Source organism: Hippichthys cyanospilos, chromosome 10 (assembly GCF_059441005.1).
Source record: "Hippichthys cyanospilos isolate Australia breed blue-spotted pipefish chromosome 10, RoL_Hcya_1.0, whole genome shotgun sequence".
Taxonomy (NCBI): domain Eukaryota; kingdom Metazoa; phylum Chordata; class Actinopteri; order Syngnathiformes; family Syngnathidae; genus Hippichthys; species Hippichthys cyanospilos.
In genome coordinates, this window is record NC_142378.1 from 2935001 (window position 1) to 2954854 (window position 19854).

At 40.5% G+C, this 19854-nt stretch overlaps 1 protein-coding gene across 3 annotated transcripts in view; it reads right to left on the bottom strand.

Moving 5' to 3' along the window:
• Positions 1-19854, bottom strand: part of sema6bb (sema domain, transmembrane domain (TM), and cytoplasmic domain, (semaphorin) 6Bb) — a 157776-nt gene that overhangs the window by 40101 nt on the left and 97821 nt on the right. For all 3 annotated transcript variants that reach the window (XM_088426577.1, XM_088426578.1, XM_088426576.1), the window contains 6 exons: positions 11513-11611; positions 9223-9313; positions 7950-8069; positions 6874-6962; positions 5806-6023; positions 943-1074 (listed from right to left, as the gene is read on the bottom strand). In XM_088426577.1, the coding sequence (XP_088282703.1) occupies positions 943-1074; positions 5806-6023; positions 6874-6962; positions 7950-8069; positions 9223-9313; positions 11513-11611 (749 nt within the window). The remainder of the gene's footprint in view (positions 1-942; positions 1075-5805; positions 6024-6873; positions 6963-7949; positions 8070-9222; positions 9314-11512; positions 11612-19854) is intronic.

Below are 19854 nucleotides of genomic sequence, written 5' to 3' on the forward strand. Positions count from 1 at the left end.
TCTTTTTTAACTGTTTATGATACATTTTATTCATGTTATTATGGAATTTCTTAACCGCTTGTCTGATACTTTAAATTTGTTTTTTGTTTGTTCTTCCATTAATGATGTAATTCATGTTTTTATTTACTACGTTTAACATTTATTATAATCTTCCATTTCTTATATATTTGTGCATTAGTTTATTACATTTTCTCCTGGTTTTTCACAAATAATGTTTCTATGTTTATTATACTGCATGGAATTTCTTCACTGCTGGTCTGACACTTTTTAAATTTGTTTTTAATTTTTTTCCCCCATTAATGAAGTAATTCATGTTTTTATTTACCAGTACTACATTTTTACATTTATTATATTCTTTCATTTCTTATGTATTTTTGCAATAGTTATTTTACATTTTCTCCTGTTTTTTCATAAATAATATTTCTATGTTTATTATACTGCATGTCTTTTGCTTTATTGTGTATTTTTTGTTTAGGTTCCCAACATACACAGAATGCACTCTTAAAAAAAAGCGAAACAAATCGCAAGGCCTTAAAATTTACTTTACTATTTACTTTATATGTTTATTATACATTACACATTATATGTATATTACATTATATGTAAATTATGGACCAATGAATAAGTCCATTTGACCCAATTTCCTGGTTTGAAAAAGTTGCTTTGTACAAAACAATTTCAAAAAATAGGATTCTTGCATAAAAATTGCGTCAAATTGACCCAAATATTGTTTTTGTTCCTTTTCGGAGCTAATGAACTAACTCGATGGATTTTATGATGAAAACAACGCAAAATTTCCGCGCGTTTCCATACTTTTGCTGAGTAGTGTATAAAAGTTCTTCCTTATGCGGTGGATTTTCATGCATCGCAAGCGGATGAGGAAATGATTATGATGTATTAGGTCTGGGGCAGATCGGAGCGATTGATGGCGGTCCCGCTCACCTTGGCTTGGGGATGACTTCATCCGGAACGGGCGTCCAAATGGACTCGGCAGACTTCTGCTCTTTGAAGCGGCCTTCGAACACGGCCGCCAACTGCTCCATGTCGAAGGCGCACACGGCCGAGCCGGGGATGCTGCGCACGCACACACGCACGCACACACACACACACACACGCACGCACACGACAGCGCTTGACTCGAGTTGACCTTTCCTTCTTCCGATTTGGCGGAAAACGAACGACGGGAACAAAAGGTAGATAGCAACTGCGCTCCCGACTTGAGGAACAAAAGGAAGAAAAAAAAAAATAAAGGCTGGCGGGCATCATACGGGGACAGACACCCCAGCAAAAGACGACAAATTGGATTTGGGGCTTTTCATATTTTCACAGTCGCTGCTTGAAAACAAAGGGAATTGTTCCGCCGAGCAAAACCGATGACAGGCAGAGATGGAACCTGTCAAGATGGAGGCTTAAGAAAAAAAAGACAGGCGCTGGATGCAATAGAGAGATTAGAAGACTCTTGGAGGGAATTTCTGGGAAATAAAACAAAAGGGGAAATGAGTCACTGATTATTCCTCCCTTCGCAAACCGACGGGGGGAAAACAAGATTCGCGAGCAGGAAATGAACCCGACGACAAGGCCTGCTGAGTCACCGGGAAGCTTTAACCGCCGGTGAACCCGCTCATGGGGGAGGGCCACATCTGTACGAAGACCACAGACGAGCGCTCACGTTAACCACTTGGGACAAAAAAAACAAAAAAAAACCCAAAACAAAACCAAAAAAACCCCCAAAATTCAGATATATAGATAGATATATCTAGCTGGATGGCAGCTAGCTAGCTAGATGGCAGCTAGCTACCCAGCAAGATATCTTGACGACAGCGAACTAGCCAGCTCGAAACCATGACGACATCTAGCAAGCTATATAGCTTGATGACAGCTAGCTAGCTCGATTAGCTAGCTTGACAACAGCTAGCTGGCCAGCTAGATATCCTGACGACAGCTAACTAGCCAGCTCAAAATATTGACAGCTAGCTAGATAGATTAGATATCTCGATGACAGCTAGCTAGCTAGATTAGATATCTTGACGACAGCAAGTTTGCTCGATTAGATAGATAGCTTCACGACAGTAAGCTAGCTCGATTAGATATCTTGACCACGGCTAGCTACCAAACTAGATATCTTGACTACAGATAGCAAGCTGATTAGGTAGCTATCTAGATTAGCTAACCTGACAGCTATAGCTAGCCATAGAAACCACACTTTTGAAAACAAAACCCTGACAACTATTCCAAACGCAAACCATTTCTAATGTTAAACCCTGACAATGGCTCAAAATCCTAAACAAGGATTAAAACCCAAATTAAAAAATCTTAACAGTGGCTAAACTTGAAATCTATATGTTGTTTGAAATCTGACCCAAGGCTTAGTCTTAGTCTTAGTTTCAAGATTTTGATTAAAACCATAACAAAGGTTAAAAACCCTAATTGACCTAATAAACCCAACCATTGGAATCCTGATTTGAAATCCTGATCCTGGTTTTGGCCATTGAAAATCAACCCTTTTACTTTTACGAAACCTAAAATCATCATTTCCAAAGACAAACTGTTCAAAGCGGCTTAGCGTAGCGAAACCAAGTGGTAAGATTCACTTGAAAATGTAGCTGCAAGGTGGGCGTCAGATAACGAGTGAGACAAACAACAATAAAGAATTGTCTCTCAAAGGGGAAACATGTCACATCTTGTAAAGGTGAATTATACGAACAATATGTTGTGGCTTTGCTGGAGGGAGGGGGTGGGGGGTGGGGGGGGGGGTCGTCGTCTGGCTCTTGGCTACAATAAGTGACTTCCTGTGAAGTCCTCTTCGTGATGTTGCCAGGCAACTAGCCATGAAAACACCAGCAACTTTACAACGGCAAAAATAAGGATAACGTTTCTCACCCTGAGGACTAAAATGAATTTTTGGAGATCTGTGATATGGATGTCATGCTGCTTTAGTGTGGAATAAATACGGCGCAAGCTTGGCTAACAAGAGCCTCAATTCTCAAGTTTTTCGAGATACAGATTTTTTTTGGAAGGGGGTACTTACTATAATAATAATTATTATTATTATTGTTGTTGTTATATACAATCAGGCAAAATAACAAAACCTGGGTGAATATAAGCAAAAAAAAAAAAAAAAAATCTCATTATTCATTCCTTTTACGTTGTCGCCATCCGGAGAGCTTAAAAAAAAATAACAAGCTCATATTGAAGAAAGTAAAGAGTAGGAAGCACAAGTACCAGTTTTGTGAGTGAAAGTGGTCAGCGAAATAAGTACTCGTGGAAAGGACAGATATTTTTCTGTTGACTTCTTATATTTGAAAATAGCTTTCTTTAATTTTTCTAGCTGACAACCGCAAGCTAGCTATCTTGATAACAATAACAGCAAGCTAGCTAGCTTGATAACAGCAAGCTATCTAGCTGGCTGAGGGACAACTAGCAATCTGGATGACACCTAGCAAGCTATCTGGATGACAGCTAGCAAGCTATCTTGATGACAGCTAGCTAGCTATCTTGATAAAATCAAGCCCGCTATCTTGATAACATCAATTTAGCTATCGTGATAACGATAACACCAAGCTATCTAGCTAGCTGTATGACAACAAGCAAGCCATCTTGATGACAGCTAGCTAGCTATCTTGATAACATCAATTTAGCTATTGTGATAACGATAACACCAAGCTATCTGGCTAGCTGTATGACAGCTAGCAAGCTATCTTGACGACAGCTAGCTAGCTATCTTAATAACATCAAGCTAGCTATCTTGATAACATCAAGCTAGCTATCTTGATAAAATCAAGCTAGCTATCCTGATAACATCAATTTAGCTATCGTGATAACGATAACACCAAGCTATCTAGCTAGCTGTATGACAACAAGCAAGCCATCTTGATGACAGCTAGCTAGCTATCTTGATAACATCAAGCTAGCTATCCCGATAACATCAATTTAGCTATCGTGATAACGATAACACCAAGCTATCTAGCTAGCTGTATGACAACAAGCAAGCCATCTTGATGACAGCTAGCTAGCTATCTTGATAACATCAAGCTAGCTATCCTGATAACATCAATTTAGCTATCGTGATAACGATAACACCAAGCTATCTAGCTAGCTGTATGACAACAAGCAAGCCATCTTGATGACAGCTAGCTAGCTATCTTGATAACATCAAGCTAGCTATCCCGATAACATCAATTTAGCTATCGTGATAACGATAACACCAAGCTATCTAGCTAGCTGTACGACAACAAGCAACCTGGGCGACAGCTAGGTGGCTAACAAGCTAACTTGGTCAAATCTTTCCTTCCACAAAATACTTGCTCAGTGGAAGCGTTACACAAGGGCAACATGAGCGAGCGTCTGCCCGGGCACTCCAAGGTTTCTCGTCCTCGTTCACTGTGTGCCGCCAGATGAAGCAATTTGTCCAGCTCGCACTTAGCGCGGCGCAGTGGGCCACATGGGACCAATGGGACATTCTGGCTTTCATTTCCTTCTCCTCCTCCTTCTGCTGCTCAGAAACATCGCTATAGGCCAACTAGCCTATGTTCAAACTTTTACCACGAATTTACCACGGAATTTTACAGTTCACCTAAACCAAACTTGGAATACTCATTTGAAATCCAAACTAAGATCGGAATCCACAAAATGACGGCGAAGCACTACCTCAAACGCAAGAGTAGGTTTCTCATCCCAAAAGATCTGAAAGTCAATATTGTGAATGCTGAAAGATAAATAGAAAGGGATTTACCAAAATTCGAATGGAAATCATAACTACGCTGAAAATGAATTTGACACCCCCCGCTAAATGCTTTTTATCAGGGCTCCAATAAAAGGGTGTGCGTTTGTTCAAGCGCAAATGTGTGTGTCCGCGTGTGCAATAGCGCTTCCAAAGCGCAGCTGATGAAACACTTTTCGGAGTGTGTGGGGAATCACGCGGCGACCGTTATTGACTTTCTTGAGTAACTCAGCTGTCTTCAAACACGCCCCCCCCCCACCGACCCCCTCATCATCACTATCATAATTCCTTATGCCGTTCTTCTGAATCACTTGCTTCATATAGTTGTCGTCAAATTTGTTATAAAATAAACTGGAAAAAAACAAAAAACAAACACAAAACAACCAAAAAAAAAGTGTCAGAAACTGACAACTACTTGACAAAACTATTGCAACACCTCAAATGGACATAAAACTAACAAAAATCTGTAGAAATAAATGTGAAAATGACTACAAAAAATTAAAAACAGGCATGATAAAACAAATAAGATGAGACACTCCTGACTAAATTGTGATAAATATAAAAAAAATCTCGTGACCACCCACCCAATCAACATTTAAAAAAAAAAAAAAAAACATGGAAAAAAAACCCAGTGGAAAGTCAAAATAAAGCCAAAAATAGGCAAGCAAAAAGACTAAAAATCATAGAAAAAAATAATAATAATAAACACTCATTAACTGAGCTAAAATTTGGGTAAAAAAAAAACTTTGACAAAACAAAACATACTATTCTGACCAACAAAAAATGTGGCAAAAATTCCGGTTGTAACCCCCCCAAAGATGACCAAAAAAATCCAGTAAAAAAAATAAAAAATAAAAATAAAATTATATATATATATATATATATATATATATATATATATATATATATATATATATATATATATATATATATATATATATAGATATATTGGAAATGTGCTGCTTCATGCTCCAATCAATTTACTCTTAATTTGAAAGGTTAGCTAGCCAACAAGAAATATCTATACTCTAGCATATATATATAAAAGGGAAGGCAAAAAGGATGCGATTTGTGATTTGTGTCACCTGTTAGCCGGCGTGGAGAAGACGGCGAGGACGATGTCGCGGCCGTGCAAGTTGATGACGGGGCTGGTGGAGTGCAGCATGTTGAAGTAGAAGTGCGAATCTCCCGGCACGGAGCAGTTGAGTCGGGCCTTCAGGAAGGACGTCCACTGCTTCTCCAGCACGCGCTGCGATCCGCCCTGGTCGCGCTTGCACACCCGGGCCACACGGGGCACCACCACCTACACCGCCAACGCACACGCGCAACCATTTGCACAAACGCTTCAAGCTTTTGCCGGTCGTCTCAGATTTTTTCTCGGCTTTTCCGTTTACCGGCTCCATGCCAATTTTGTTTCACTTTTTCCACATTTTTATTTTAACTTGACCTTTTTTTTGTAAGATTCGTCACATTTCTCTAGCTGAGGCATAGTAACTTATTTTTATATTATTATTGTATTTTTATTTTATTATTATTACTGTATTCCAGTATTCCGTTTATACTCTTTTTTTTAAAATGATTTTGCAATTTTTTGTTTGTAGTATATATAATATATAAAATTTCTAATATTTTCTTAGTCTGACATTTCTTCTCAGTTTTTAAACAACTTTTTGTTTATTCTTTTTTGTTTTTTTTGTCCATAATTGGGCGGCCCGTCCCTTTTTTTTTGGTTGTATATTAACGTTTTTGTTTTCATAAAAAAAAATTGTGCGACTGTTTTCATCACTTCATTATTTTTTAAACGTTTTAGAGGCTAAATAAAATAAACCTTCCCATCAATCATCATCAAAACATGCGAGGAGGAAAAAATACTCATGTAAAAATCCCTAAAAAAAAAATCCCAAAATCACAACCAAAAAAATGTCTCTTTTTCTTCTACGCGCAGTCAAATGCGTCTGAAGTCAAAGACGACATCGGCAGTGGCGGACGAGCTCCGATGACATCATCGTTAAGCTCAATTTGATGCTGGCGGCGAAGCCCCTAACAACAGTCCCGCTTTTCAAAACATCGATGAAACATTCATCAATCTTGCCCCGGGGCATTTAAGCAAATGTCCTTGCCCTAATGGACATAGCGTACTATACTTTCATTACCTTTTCCAGGTAATTAAACTCCATGGCGATCTCTCGGAAGAAGAAGTAGATGTGAGGACCCCACTCCACGGCGCTGACGAAAAAAGGCTCTACGAGGGGCAAAAAAAAAGCACAAAGTAAGAGACAGCGGTACAAAAAATTACTCGAGTACTTTAATCCATTTTCCAGGTATACGGATATAGAACGTGACCTACTTTGATTTTATTTTACTTCATTGATTTTCTGTGCTTCTAAGAATGAGGTCAATTTAGAAGTGGAATCAACAAGTAATCAATTAGCAAATTAATCAAAAGTATTTTTGGTAATTGAGTCCTCATTTTGAGAACTAAAATTTTCTCCGATTTCTCGCGTCCCCTGGGATGGTAGAATCATAATCGTTGTGTGGAATCGAAAACGATGATTGACATTCTGGTAAATTTTTTGATATAGTACGGAGCAAATCGATAATAAAACAATTTCAAAATTGCTTTTGCAAAAGAAAAATGCCCCTTTTAATGGAAATTAAAAGCACAATCATGAAAATTATAAGAGAATAACACATTAAGGGTGAATTGCATTTATTTTGAATTTATTATCTAAAAAAAACACATGACTTTTTTTCTCACATTGACTTTGGTGTTAACTTTCAGTGTAATTGCGCCCTCTAGCGGTGGCGGAAGGTTGGGCAAAAATACACTGACGGGACCGACTATTACACTTTCGTCTAGCTTGAAAAATGAGGGACCGACAATGACGGAAAGGGGGCGGGGCTCTGACGAATTGCCCGCCTCTGAAATGAACCAGTGATGGCGTTATTTCAATTTCAAGCAAATCAAGCGGCGTCACGCTCGAAGAAGGCGGCGCAGTCTACGCGGAATTCAAACCGGGCAAAAAGCGCGTGAAGCCCTACTGGATTTATACGAGCAATGCGGACCTGCTAGGTGCCTGATAGCGCCTCTTTTTATTGCCTTATCCCGGTGAAATAGTGAGGCGCGAGCAGCCGCTAACTCGACATAAAGTTGTCAAGGTTAGCGTCCACTTCTACAAGAGTCGTGATTCTTTGCAAAATCACACCCGGCACGCGCACGTTGGGGTACCTCGGAACCACTTGGAGTCGTGCTTGATGGTGCGAAGAGCCGGACTGTCCCCGAGGCTCCGGTAGATGACGGCGTCGATGGCCAGGAAGTCTGTCACCGTAGCCGTGAAGAGATTTCCTTCTGCCGTGCGTACACGCGGACAGAAAAAAAAAAAAAAAAAAAAACACGTTCAGGCTTTATTTGCAACGTTTTACAGTGGATTTGTATGCATTTTAATACTGTAAATTTTACACTATATTTTTCTCACATTTTGAACCCTGTGGTTTATAGTCCAGTGTGGCTTATCTGAAGTTTTTTACTGATTGATTAGTTTGCACTGCTATTATACTCAGGGGGAACTCTAATAGTACACACAATCAGGCACGTTACTGTTGTGTTGGTGCAGTACTCTAGTCTAAAAAGCCGAGTGCGGCAGTGTTATTTTATGCAATCTATGCATGTTTGTGAAGCAATGTATATTTGTTTTTTACTCTTTTGTTTTTAACTAATCAAACGCTGTAAAAATCTATGAAGCAAGCAATTACACATTGTCTATATAATGTAGGATTTTTTTTTTTTTTCCGTTACATCAAGGCTTTCTATTCGAGGTGATGAAGCAAATTAACCGCAAGAAAATAGGTGGATACCAGTAAATGTCTTAGAACATTATCATAATGTCATTGCCATTTTTCCATTTTTTGTGGGTGTTAATAAATTTATGTACGGATAGAACTGATCCCTCTGAACAGTTTGAGTAGTTGATGGAAAAAAACTTCTTTAAGTCTTTAAAAGCATTTACAAAATTAGGAAAAAAAAAACATGCAATGTGTATAGACTCTAAAGTGAGTGCACAAGGGTTAAATGATTTTTTTGTTTCCGCAAACATTTGCAAATGGGGTCCTTGAAAAATGTGAACGCCTGACCTAACGTAATCCTGTACTTCATTATTTGATTACCTGAAGAAGTACTCGAAAAAGTAGCCATTTTAGACTCTCCTTTAGTCAAAAACTTGTAAAATTCATGAACAAAAGTACCTTGAACTGACAGTCTTGACTTCAAAACAAAACGTAAAAACACGTCTTTGGCATTGAATGAATCGCTGAAAAGCCAAACATGACGAAATAGATCCGGAACAGTGTCAAGCGTTAAATCACGTGAAGTCAACAAACCAGGCGGCTAAGTAAACTGAAGCATAATAAAAGGCCCATTATCCACCCTGCCGACAAACACCGAAGGCTCCTAATCAGTCATTACGAGGACCGCCACAAATACGCTAACGGGGCAGCGCGTTTACCTGCGAACAACGCCACGTTGGCGTGTTTGGGGTCGTAAGGGCATCTGGCCATTCCGCTGACGGGGTCGCCGGACATTTCCAGAGTGTCCCCCTGTTACCCACACACACACACACACACACACACACACACACACACACACACAACGTAGGCGTCAGTCATTGTCAATATTGAGTGCAGCGTGATGAAAAACAAGTCACAGGAGAATGACAATTAGCTTGCATTAGCCAAAGTCAACAATCGCGATTGAGTGGGGGCAATCAGGCGCGGCGGCGGCGACGACAACAAAGTCGGACAATAATACAGACGCGCGAGTGGGAAATCAAAAGGTAAGCGCAATTAGAACGTTTGGCTTCCAGCGGTTTCCGACGCTGATCGTCGGGCTACGTGTCAGGCAGCGGAGCGATTAGCTAGTTAGCCTACTTTGGGACCTAGCAATGAGGTTTCAAGCTTGAAATTGACTAATGGCTTCGATCAGCCACTCAAGGATGTTCAGCTAGCCTGTAAAAAATACAAATTAAAAAAAAAAAAAAAAGTACCCTTGTGCCATTTTGACCATTTTGGGTCATTTTTTTGCGCATCATTCTTGCAGTATTTTAGCCAGGTGATGGCACACTAAGTGGTTATGACATCTAACCTCTGACATTCTGGGTGAAATTTCAGCTCCCTAGTGTCTTCTTTCAGAGACATCCCTTTGATGTGAAATTAGACAAAATAGCGCACAAGGAATAGCACTTAGCACTGCTAACGTTTGCTATTCCAATTGACAGACAAAAAAATACATAAATACGAATGACACAGCATATCTGCATATAGTTGACAAAAATGAAGGCATACCATTCACTACAGGCAATAAGTCTCTTCATCTTTCAATTCATTAACTCTTAATTCGAAAAGAATAATGTACTCTGCCTGTCACGGCGTTGAACAGCATTAAATTACATTCTGAAACCCTCTAAAACTCCGACAAACTCTATCAAATGCCTTCTTGTATCCCCGGTGGTACGAGTACCCCTTTTTTGAGAACCTCCGGTGGAGAACAACGACTTGCTTCATGTTCCAATCAATTTGCTCTTAATTTGAAAAGAGAGCCTTGCTGTTCCGGTCACAGTGTTGAAATCGTCATTAAATTGGACGAGCTGGCTGGATTAGGCGGTTTGAAGTTGCGAGGTAGCTTTGAGAAGTAAATTTAGCTCGGCGTGGAAGGAGGGAGGTGAGATGAAGAGCGCTGGAGTGTTTGACTAATGGGAAGGGGAGGAAAGTAATTAGAGGGCAAATTGAGAGTCAGGTCAGTCAACACCTGTTAGCGGAACCTTGTCGCCTTCATTTTATCGCCTCCGTTTTTTGTTTTGTTTTGTAAAACCCAAGCAGAAAAACACATGAATCATATCTGCTCTTGTGCTTATTCATTCGACGCCTCTTCAACATCTGCTGCCGTGCAAATGGAGGCGCCGCAGCCATCAAGCAAATAAGAAATGTGAAATGCATTTTCTAGACATGCTAGCTTTTCTAGACATGCAGTCATATAAATAAATTATTCAGGACTAAAATAATAGCGCTATTTCTCTACAGATTCAAGTTCAGAAGCAAGAAAATTGACATTTATTTCATGAAGTGGAAAGGAAAACGCGGTAAAGAAAAACATTTTGTGTATCTAAAGCAGTAGTGGTATCGGCACTTGGTATCGGTGACTACAATAATTTGCCATTTTGTGTGTAATTTAAAAGAAAACGCAATCCTGGATTCGGCAGGTCTTTCGGTGATGCATCAAAAGTATTTGTGGTAAAACTCGTGTTAGTATCGGTTCAAAAAATGGTATCGAACATCCCTCTTCTAGACTCTCTCTATACATGCAACCTTACGGCCATTTCGATACAAATTTGGTTTTAGAAGCAAAATGTGTTTGTTAATTTGTTAATCTCTGGATCAAGGTCCAATTATTAAACCCTAATCAATTCATCAGTAAAATTGAATTGAAATGTGTGGTTCAGCCTTGTTTACTTTGAGTCTCGATATGCTCCATTGTCATATGGTGTTCCACAGGGTTCAATTTTGGGGCCCCTGCTGATTTTATTCTAACTGCATCTGGCCATAGGATCCATCTTAAGGAAGAAAATATTTTCTTCCTTTGCCAGGCAAATGAGAGACTGCCAGTGCAAAAAGAAAAACAGAAAAAAAAAAACTCAAGGAATGAATGGAGGCGTGATGATGTCATACAAACGCTGAACATTTTCACCTTGAGTAGGCGTGCTAATTACGGCATCTGTTATAAGGCATTTATTGGGGACTTACGGTATAGTTGGCGCAGAGCGGGTTGAAGGCGTTGGTACCACACACAAACAGGCCGCCGGGCCTACTGAGCAGCACCTTCATGAAATTCCGGCATTCATCCTGCGGGGCCACAAAAAAAAAGCACAAGAAAGCACTCGAATTGAGTCAAGTCTCGTATTTATACAGCGTTGATTCATAGCCGAAGTCATGTCAAGGCACTTAACACTTTGAGCAGAGGCACTCCTCACACCTGTGATTATTCTCATTCATATAGGTTACTTCATTCTCAAGACATTGAATCACTCAGTCACATTTCTCATGCGTTCAAGAAAACCAAATGAACCCCACGTGAGCATGGACACAAAGGAGGAAAGGAGAAACCTCCTCGAAAGTCCGTCGCAAACTGAGCAATTGAGTAGCGTACATCTACGGCGTGTTGTTGAGTTTTAAAGTGCCACTGCCGAACCACAAAAACATGGTGCAGCCAAGGATGGGCAACTGGCGGCTCGTGGGCCACAGGTGGCCCCCCCCCGACCATACCCTGAGTGCTCCCATAATTATTCTTCCAAGGGCAAAGTGTAGAAATTCGCGCCACTAATATAACCGCGGCTCTCCGTGAGACTACAGCCGAAGGGAAGGGAAGGGATGACAGTACAGTTACTGTATCAGGTTTAATCATTTTAAGATTTAAGTTGATATGTGTACTGCAGTCTTAAATATGGAAAGTATAAATACTTTAGACATTTTAAAAAAATCCATGCATCCATATACACATCCGTGAAAACTCCGTCGGGGGAGGGGTGGGTACTTTGCAGGGTTCCAGTCCCCTGCGAAAAATGAGGGGTTACTGTATTCCAAATTGACGTCAGAATCGTCAATCGAAACATCATTTTTATATTTCTAAATATGTTTTGTTTGAAAAACTTTTTTAATACAACCATTGATTTACATCTTTTCATTTCAGTTTCATAGTTAAACAGATACATACATTAGCTGTACTGGTGGACTGTCTTCTTGTAGTTAGCCAAAAAAAACAAAAACAAAACCCGCTATCAGTCGCAGGGCTCAAATCATGAGAAAAAAGGTGCGGCTTATAGTCCAAAAAAATACAGTATCGTAATGAATTCAACAATTAATTCTTAAATCATCAGCCATGTTTAGACCCTCCATTAGGCAAACACTTGAAAAAGCACATATACAAATACCTGGAAAAAAAACGTTAAAATACGTCTTTGGGATCGAATGAGTTAAATTGCAAATCCAAAACCTGAAAATCATTCCTCATTTGAACTGAACGCCCGTCACTAGAAAGAGCCTCTTGGAAAGTGCGCACAAACTCCGTAGTGATTATCTAAACTGCTCGGTGAAATGAAGCTTTTGACTGGCCTGATGTGCGGAATTATTTCACTATCAAGGCTGTCAATCACGCTGACGGCGCTTGAATGCGGCCTGTCGAGACTGAAAGCATCTTATTCTGCAGACGCGCGAGCGCGCAGACGCCGGTGATTGACAGACTGTAATCCGAACCAGCCTGGGGATCTTAAAACAAACGTGGCATGCGGGGCTAATTTCTTCACCGTCGCACTTCAAAGTAAATGGAGTCACGCGACAAAAAATCGGTCTCTTTAAATGGATTGGCGCGGACGCCATCAAGCCAATGGAGAAAAATTACACGAGGTAATCTGCAGCCGTCGTTGACAAACGGCTTCGAACGCACCGTCGCTGACGTGTTCAAATGGAGCGTAATGAACTTATGCAACCTCTGCCGTGTCGTTGACATTGTTTCAGAAATATCCACGTCGGAGGTAGGATATTTTTGGAGCGTAGGAGCAATTGGTGCTGACGTAAAATGTGTGTTGGAAACAAGTGATGAATCGGAATTTTCCCATTTGACACAAATGCGTCATAGCATATTATTGTCAAAGAGGAAGTGTTTGTGTATGTTTTAGCCAACTAATGAGCATTATATTCAACTTAAGCAATGAGTACATGCAATCTAGGCAGTAAATGCAAATGCAATCTAGGCAATGCCTTGTCGTTACTTTGCCGTGCTAGCACGTACTAGCATAGCAGTTTGAGAGCAAGGTAGGTAGGCAGGTAGGTAGAAAGATAGGTAGATAGATATCAATAGAGATAAATACAGAAAAATTGAGATAAATAGAGATAGCTAACTAGCTAGCTAGATAGATATCAATAGAGATAAATAGAGAAAAATTTAGATAAATAAAGATAGCTAGCTAGCTAGCTAGGTAGATAGATATCAATAGAGATAAAAATAGAGATAGAGATAAATAGATAGATACCTTACATCTTCAGATAGATAGATAGATAGATAGATAGATAGATAGATAGATAGATAGATAGATAGATAGATAGATAGATAGATAGATAGATAGATAGATAGATAGATAGATAGATAGATAGATAGATAGATATTAATCGAGATAAATAGAGAAAAAATGAGATAAAGATAGCTGGCTAGCTAGCTTGCTAGCTAGATAAATAGAGATAGATAGATAGATAGATAGATAGATAGATAGATAGATAGATAGATAGATAGATAGATAGATAGATAGATAGATAGATAGATAGATAGATAGATATTAATCGAGATAAATAGAGAAAAAAATGAGATAAAGATAGCTGGCTAGCTAGCTTGCTAGCGAGATAAATAGAGATAAATAAATATCAATAGAGATAGATAGATAGATAGATAGATAGATAGATAGATAGATAGATAGATAGATAGATAGATAGATAGATAGATAGATAGATAGATAGATAGATAGATAGATAGATAGATAGATAGATAGATAGATAGATAGATAGATGTGCCCCCATTTACTCATAATACAGCTTTTCTGAACCATTTTTCTGCATTGCCACCTCTCTGAACTCGGAGCTCTCTTGGCTACTGATGACAGCGTGGAGGGTGGTCACGATGAGGACCCCCCCCGTTCGAGTTTCAAGCCAGATGCTGCCGGCCCTTGAAAACCCCCCTCCATCACACTTGCCGCTTTAGTCCCAACGGGGTTCTCATTTTCACCCGTTTAAAAAAAAAAAATGTGTTCGACGTGGATGTGTGGCGTCGAGCGCGAGGTGTCATTTTCCAAGTGACACATTGTGGAGTGACGCTGATGTGCCCCCCCCCCCCCCCCTCGCTCCTCCATTAACACGCACCACCTGGCTTCCCGTGTGAGCCCGCTCCTTGTTAACATTTGTGTGATCAGCACCCGGATTTTATTTCCATGTCAAAACTGCTCTGAAAGTGGAAAAAAAAAGTCACAAGACGTAAGGCTTAAATACTATAAGTGACTACTGCAGTCAAAATCATTCAAGTCTGAAGTCATAAAATTTTGATTAGACAGAATTTATTCCTGTATCTTTAACAGGACTTGCTTTAGTTAGCTGTGTGAAGCTGTGTTAGCTAAAACTAGCAAGCTAAAACTAGTTAGCCAAAACTAGCAAGCAAGCTAGCATAGTTAACCTGATAAAATTAGCCATCATATTCAGTGTGTTTTTATTATGCAACCTTCAGAATATGAAATAACGTTTTCCTGTTTTGATCAAAATCCACTAATTAAAGTTGACAATCTTTAGAAGCTTCCTCAAAACGTTTTCCTTTTTTTATGCCCTACTTTTCGAGCTATTTGAGCAATTTTTTGATGCCTTTGGTGTTGAGTTGAAGATCTATATGGGGCGGTGTCCAACCGACAGCCCGGGGGCCATTTGTGGCCCACCATCCACATTTTAGCGGCCCGCAGCATATCCTAAATTTATTTACTTTGGGGCTCATGTAACGAACCGCGTTTCAATTAGCTGGACACATTCAAAGTTTATGATCCGAGACGCGTTCAAACGCAGTCAGACATTTCAAACTCATAGAAAAAAAGGATATTGATGCTGTAAACATTAATAGCTTGAATAATAATGTTAATGTTATATTATTGTTGAATTAAAATTGTTGCATCAAGTTCCTGGGATTAACCTGAAAAAAAAAACTATTTACAAAACTGCCCTGCAAAAAATATATATTTCGAGCCTGGTTATAATTTTGACATGGCTCACAATGCTCTATAAAAAAAAAAAAAAAAAAAAAAAAAAATCATGAAAGGGTTTGACGACAGCATTAAGAGTGTGAAAATGATAGAAAGTGTTAAGAGTGGGAAAAAAAAAATCATAATTCGCAGCATCACTTTTAAAAGGAAACCTTAATGTAGCGTTTTTTTTTATAATAACTACATTAAATAGACAGCGTGTGAATGTTTGCTTGATTGATTCCTCTTTACAGTGTTTAATTAGCAAGTTAAAATAAATAATGTGGCCCTTACATCTTTCAGTTTTTTCTGTATGCAACTGAGATATCATACGCAAATTACTGTTTTTATATTTAGACAGAACTTTCACAGATTCTTATAGCATGTGTTATATTTCTTGAGCATCCGCTGGAAAATTGTGCTAAATGTGACAATGGTCTCTACTACAATACTTGGCAATGAATAGATTCATGTTCCAATCAATTTGCTCTTAATTTGAAAATACAACTCTACGGTTCGGCGGACACCTGCAAAAACCCTGTTGAAATCTTTTCGTATCCCCATTTGAGAAACAGCGCACGAGTACATGGACCTTTTAGCCTTTAGCAGCAAAATCACGTCGTATAAACAACATAATTTCTGAGAAGAAGAACAAGTGGGCTTGGGGCGGTCCAAATTACATAAAATGATGAAAACATGAGGCGGAACCCTTTGCCGGACTCTCTAACCAATGGCTTTTGATTTCCATTTTCCCTTTGTGAAGATTGGTCAAATTCATCCGCTGCTTGCGTGAATTTGTTCCTTTTAACTATTCCGGGGAGCAATTTGGCCCTCGCACACTTGATCTTTATTCAAAGACAAATTAAGTCAGCGGGATTAGGCTTTTACTGCGTTTTCCCAACAAACGCCCCCCCCCCGCACACAGATCAAGTCGTAAATGAGCGAATGATAAAAAAAAATGTGTGGAGATCCAAATGTTTAATGTCCTTATGGCTCCCCGTCCCCTCCGAGTGCGATCTCCGCTCCGCCCCTCCCTTGCCTGGGAGGCGTCCAGACAAAACGCCACCTGTGCCGCCTTGGCAAGCTGCGCCGAAAAGCCAGACGACGGCAAAGCCTCCTCCTCCGCCTTCCCGCGGCCTCCCGCTCGTCTAACGGACGGCGGCGGCGCAGCGAGGCCTCTGAAAAATTCATCTCCCGCTCACATGAAGCAGGCCAGAATAAATATGGCCGTGCTTTTATTTACCAACTATTAAAAAGCTAGCTTGACATTGCCGATGACATTGCGAGGCATTTGTATTGTTAGGGCTGCTGGAAAGAAGGTTTATGGTGGGAGGGGGGGCAAAAATTCACGTGCATGCTTTTCGCATTGATTTTTCCAATGCAATTGAATGGACATGCAAAGACGTAAAAGCACGTCTTTGGCATTGAATGAGTTGAGCAGGATTACGGATAAGTAATCATAGTTTTTACTTTAGCCGTCCCGAGTTTCTTCATAGCGCTCGTCCCAAGGAAGTGCCGACTTTTCCATCTGTTTCCCATCTTTTGTTCCGACCAAAAACAATAAACAAACTTCGTTTTGAGTTTGTGCCAAACGAAACAATGTTTTACCTCCGGGCTACAATCAACATTCCTCGTCTGGATCGCGAAACAAAACGCACCGACGGCGTCGTAAAGTATTTCCCCAGCCTCAGCCTGATTCATGGGATCGTAAAATATTAGTTATAGCCCGCCGCGACCTGCTACGCTAACGCGGCTACAATCGCTATGTAAGGCAGCGGTGCGTCGGGGGTCGTCTTTAGCGCGCTAGCTCCTCTAAATCTCCAAAGTTTCCATTACATGGCTGGCTGCCTCCCTGATGTTGGCGGCAGTCAACAGTGGCCGTTGACTCACGCAAACACCGACAAGTAGTGGCGGGAAGTCCGCGACAAAAATTTGAATTGCCGCTGGACTTTAAATGGATGTTTCAGGAAGCTTTACTTAAGGAGTATTTTTTTTTCTAATGTCCTGAAATTTTCTTTGACCCCTGGGTTTACCCTGGTGTCATTATCACCCAATTTGGGCTGGTTTTGAGAGGGTCATAACGTTGTCAAATATAAATATATTTTCATTTCCAGACCCTCAAAATGTTTAGTGGCATCAGCCCTATCATTCATATATCACTTTTTTTTTGGCGGGGGGGGGGGGGGGGGGGGGGGTAAAAGTAACTACGCTGTATATTTATATATTTATGAAATTGAAATGATTTATTATGTCATAATTAGAGTATTATGACTTTTGAAGACATTTGCATTATGGGAGTCCAGGCTAAGCCAATCATCAAAGTTATTGAAAGGCTTGCAAATGGTAGTTTGCCGCCTGCGCCGCCCGTTGTTTTTGGGGTGTCAACATAAACATTTCTCTTGTTATCGTTGAAAGGATTAATCCAAAAATCGGGAGAAATGCATAATAAAACAATGGGATTTCAGTATGTCCAAAATAGACAATATTTCCAATTTTGTATGGCAGTAAATGAGCCTGACATCGGCTAAATTCGACAGTCAGGGTAAAGACGAGAGAATTACAAAGATTTTACTACCGTTTCCTTATGTCAAACTATCAACTATAACGGGGAATAAAATATTTTTTACGATCGTACCTCAGCGCAACGATACATTCATTTATTAGTTTTGGAAGTGTTCTTGAAGCTCCGCACTGTCACTTGGGAGATTTATTTTGTGTTGTGAGCCAAAACTTGATTCAGGTCGAGCCAATCGAAAAAAAAAAAAAGATTTACAGTCCCTCAGAGATATCAAGCTGCCATGTCACTGCAGAAGAAAAAAAACAAAAACAAAAATGCTGCCGGATTTTAAGAACTCCGATGGAATGATGGAATTGGTAGTTGAATCATTACCTCTATTTTTACCATTTTTTTTTCTTCCCTGGCGAAGCATTTGGAGCGAGTGATGCTCCGTGACAGGATGAAAGGGTGTGTACGTTAGTGCGCATGTGGGCGGGGGATTAATTAACGACAGCACCAAATTAGCAGCGCCGCAGCGCAGCGAGTGTGGCGCTTTTTTTTTACCCCCACCCCGCATGGTTAAAACTAATCCGCATCCCTCCGGCTTGCCAGCCTTCATCTCCGCTTGACGGTAATTGTGACTGAACACACCACAGGCCACAAACAAACATCACACACCGGAAGGAGGCGGCTAGCGGGAAAAATAGCACACCGGTCAACCTTTGAATTGCACGCGGGGGGCGTGGCTCGACTTGAAATCCCGCAGACAAAGTTCAGACGCGCTTGACCCGCGTCGCCGCTTGGACAGCTCGCCGGGAACGAGGCGGCCGATTGACGTGGCGAGAACGGCTCGGAAAATTTGCTTTCGCTAACCTCGCGTGAAGAACGCGAGGCGCGCGGGGTGGTTAGTCACCATCTGGAAAAACGGACTACCTTTATGCTGCGCTTGTGTCATTTGGAGGAGACTATATGGACGGATGAGAGCTGGAGCTACGACGGCCGCCATAAAGCGCACCCGAGCTACTATAAAGACGGAAAATTAATCGAGTCCCAATCACATTCGGACCAATTTAGGGTCTCCATTGAGAGTTTCAACTTGGCTATTACGTAAAAATATATAGTTGGCGACCTAGGGTTCGTCACTGGGAGAAGCAACGGTGGGGATAATATATGTACAAACGTGTTTTCGAAAGGTGGCAAAAAGTTGGGGTACCCGGATCGAGGAAAAACAAAGAATTATAGAGTCGAATTTTGGGGTTTTCCGTGTATAAGACGCAGCGACAGTTTGGAGACAATGTAATAACTATAGCAGAGGGTTAGGGTTAGGGGTGGGGGTAGGGTTAAACTATACAAAACAGAATAAATCTCCTCTTCCAAAACCCTTCATATTTTCTTGTGCTCATATCCGTAATTATATATTTATTGCGGGTTAATGTGAATCAGATTTCCCACACTGTGAGGGGTCAGTGAACGCATCACCAGCGTAACGTTGAATGCACGCGAAGCAGCTGTTGCGACACAGCTCAAGTTCTTTTTGCCATCCAGGTTTATGATAGTGCATATATGCCATAAGACCGCAATTAATAAACGAGTCAAATAGAACACCTTTGCGTGTCCTCTAATCGGCGCAGTCAGCTCCATAGCTTGCCGCTCTTAAGTGAATTAGTTGGAGACATCATAACTTTTCCGTTTTAAGAATATTCCTGTGTTTTAACAAGGATGGACTCCGACGTTGGTTCGGTCTGTTCGCTTCTTTAATTGAAAATAATGCCGTAACAACCTCAGCTAACACGAGCTGCTGTTAGCTACAACAAGCAATGGCTGCCGAT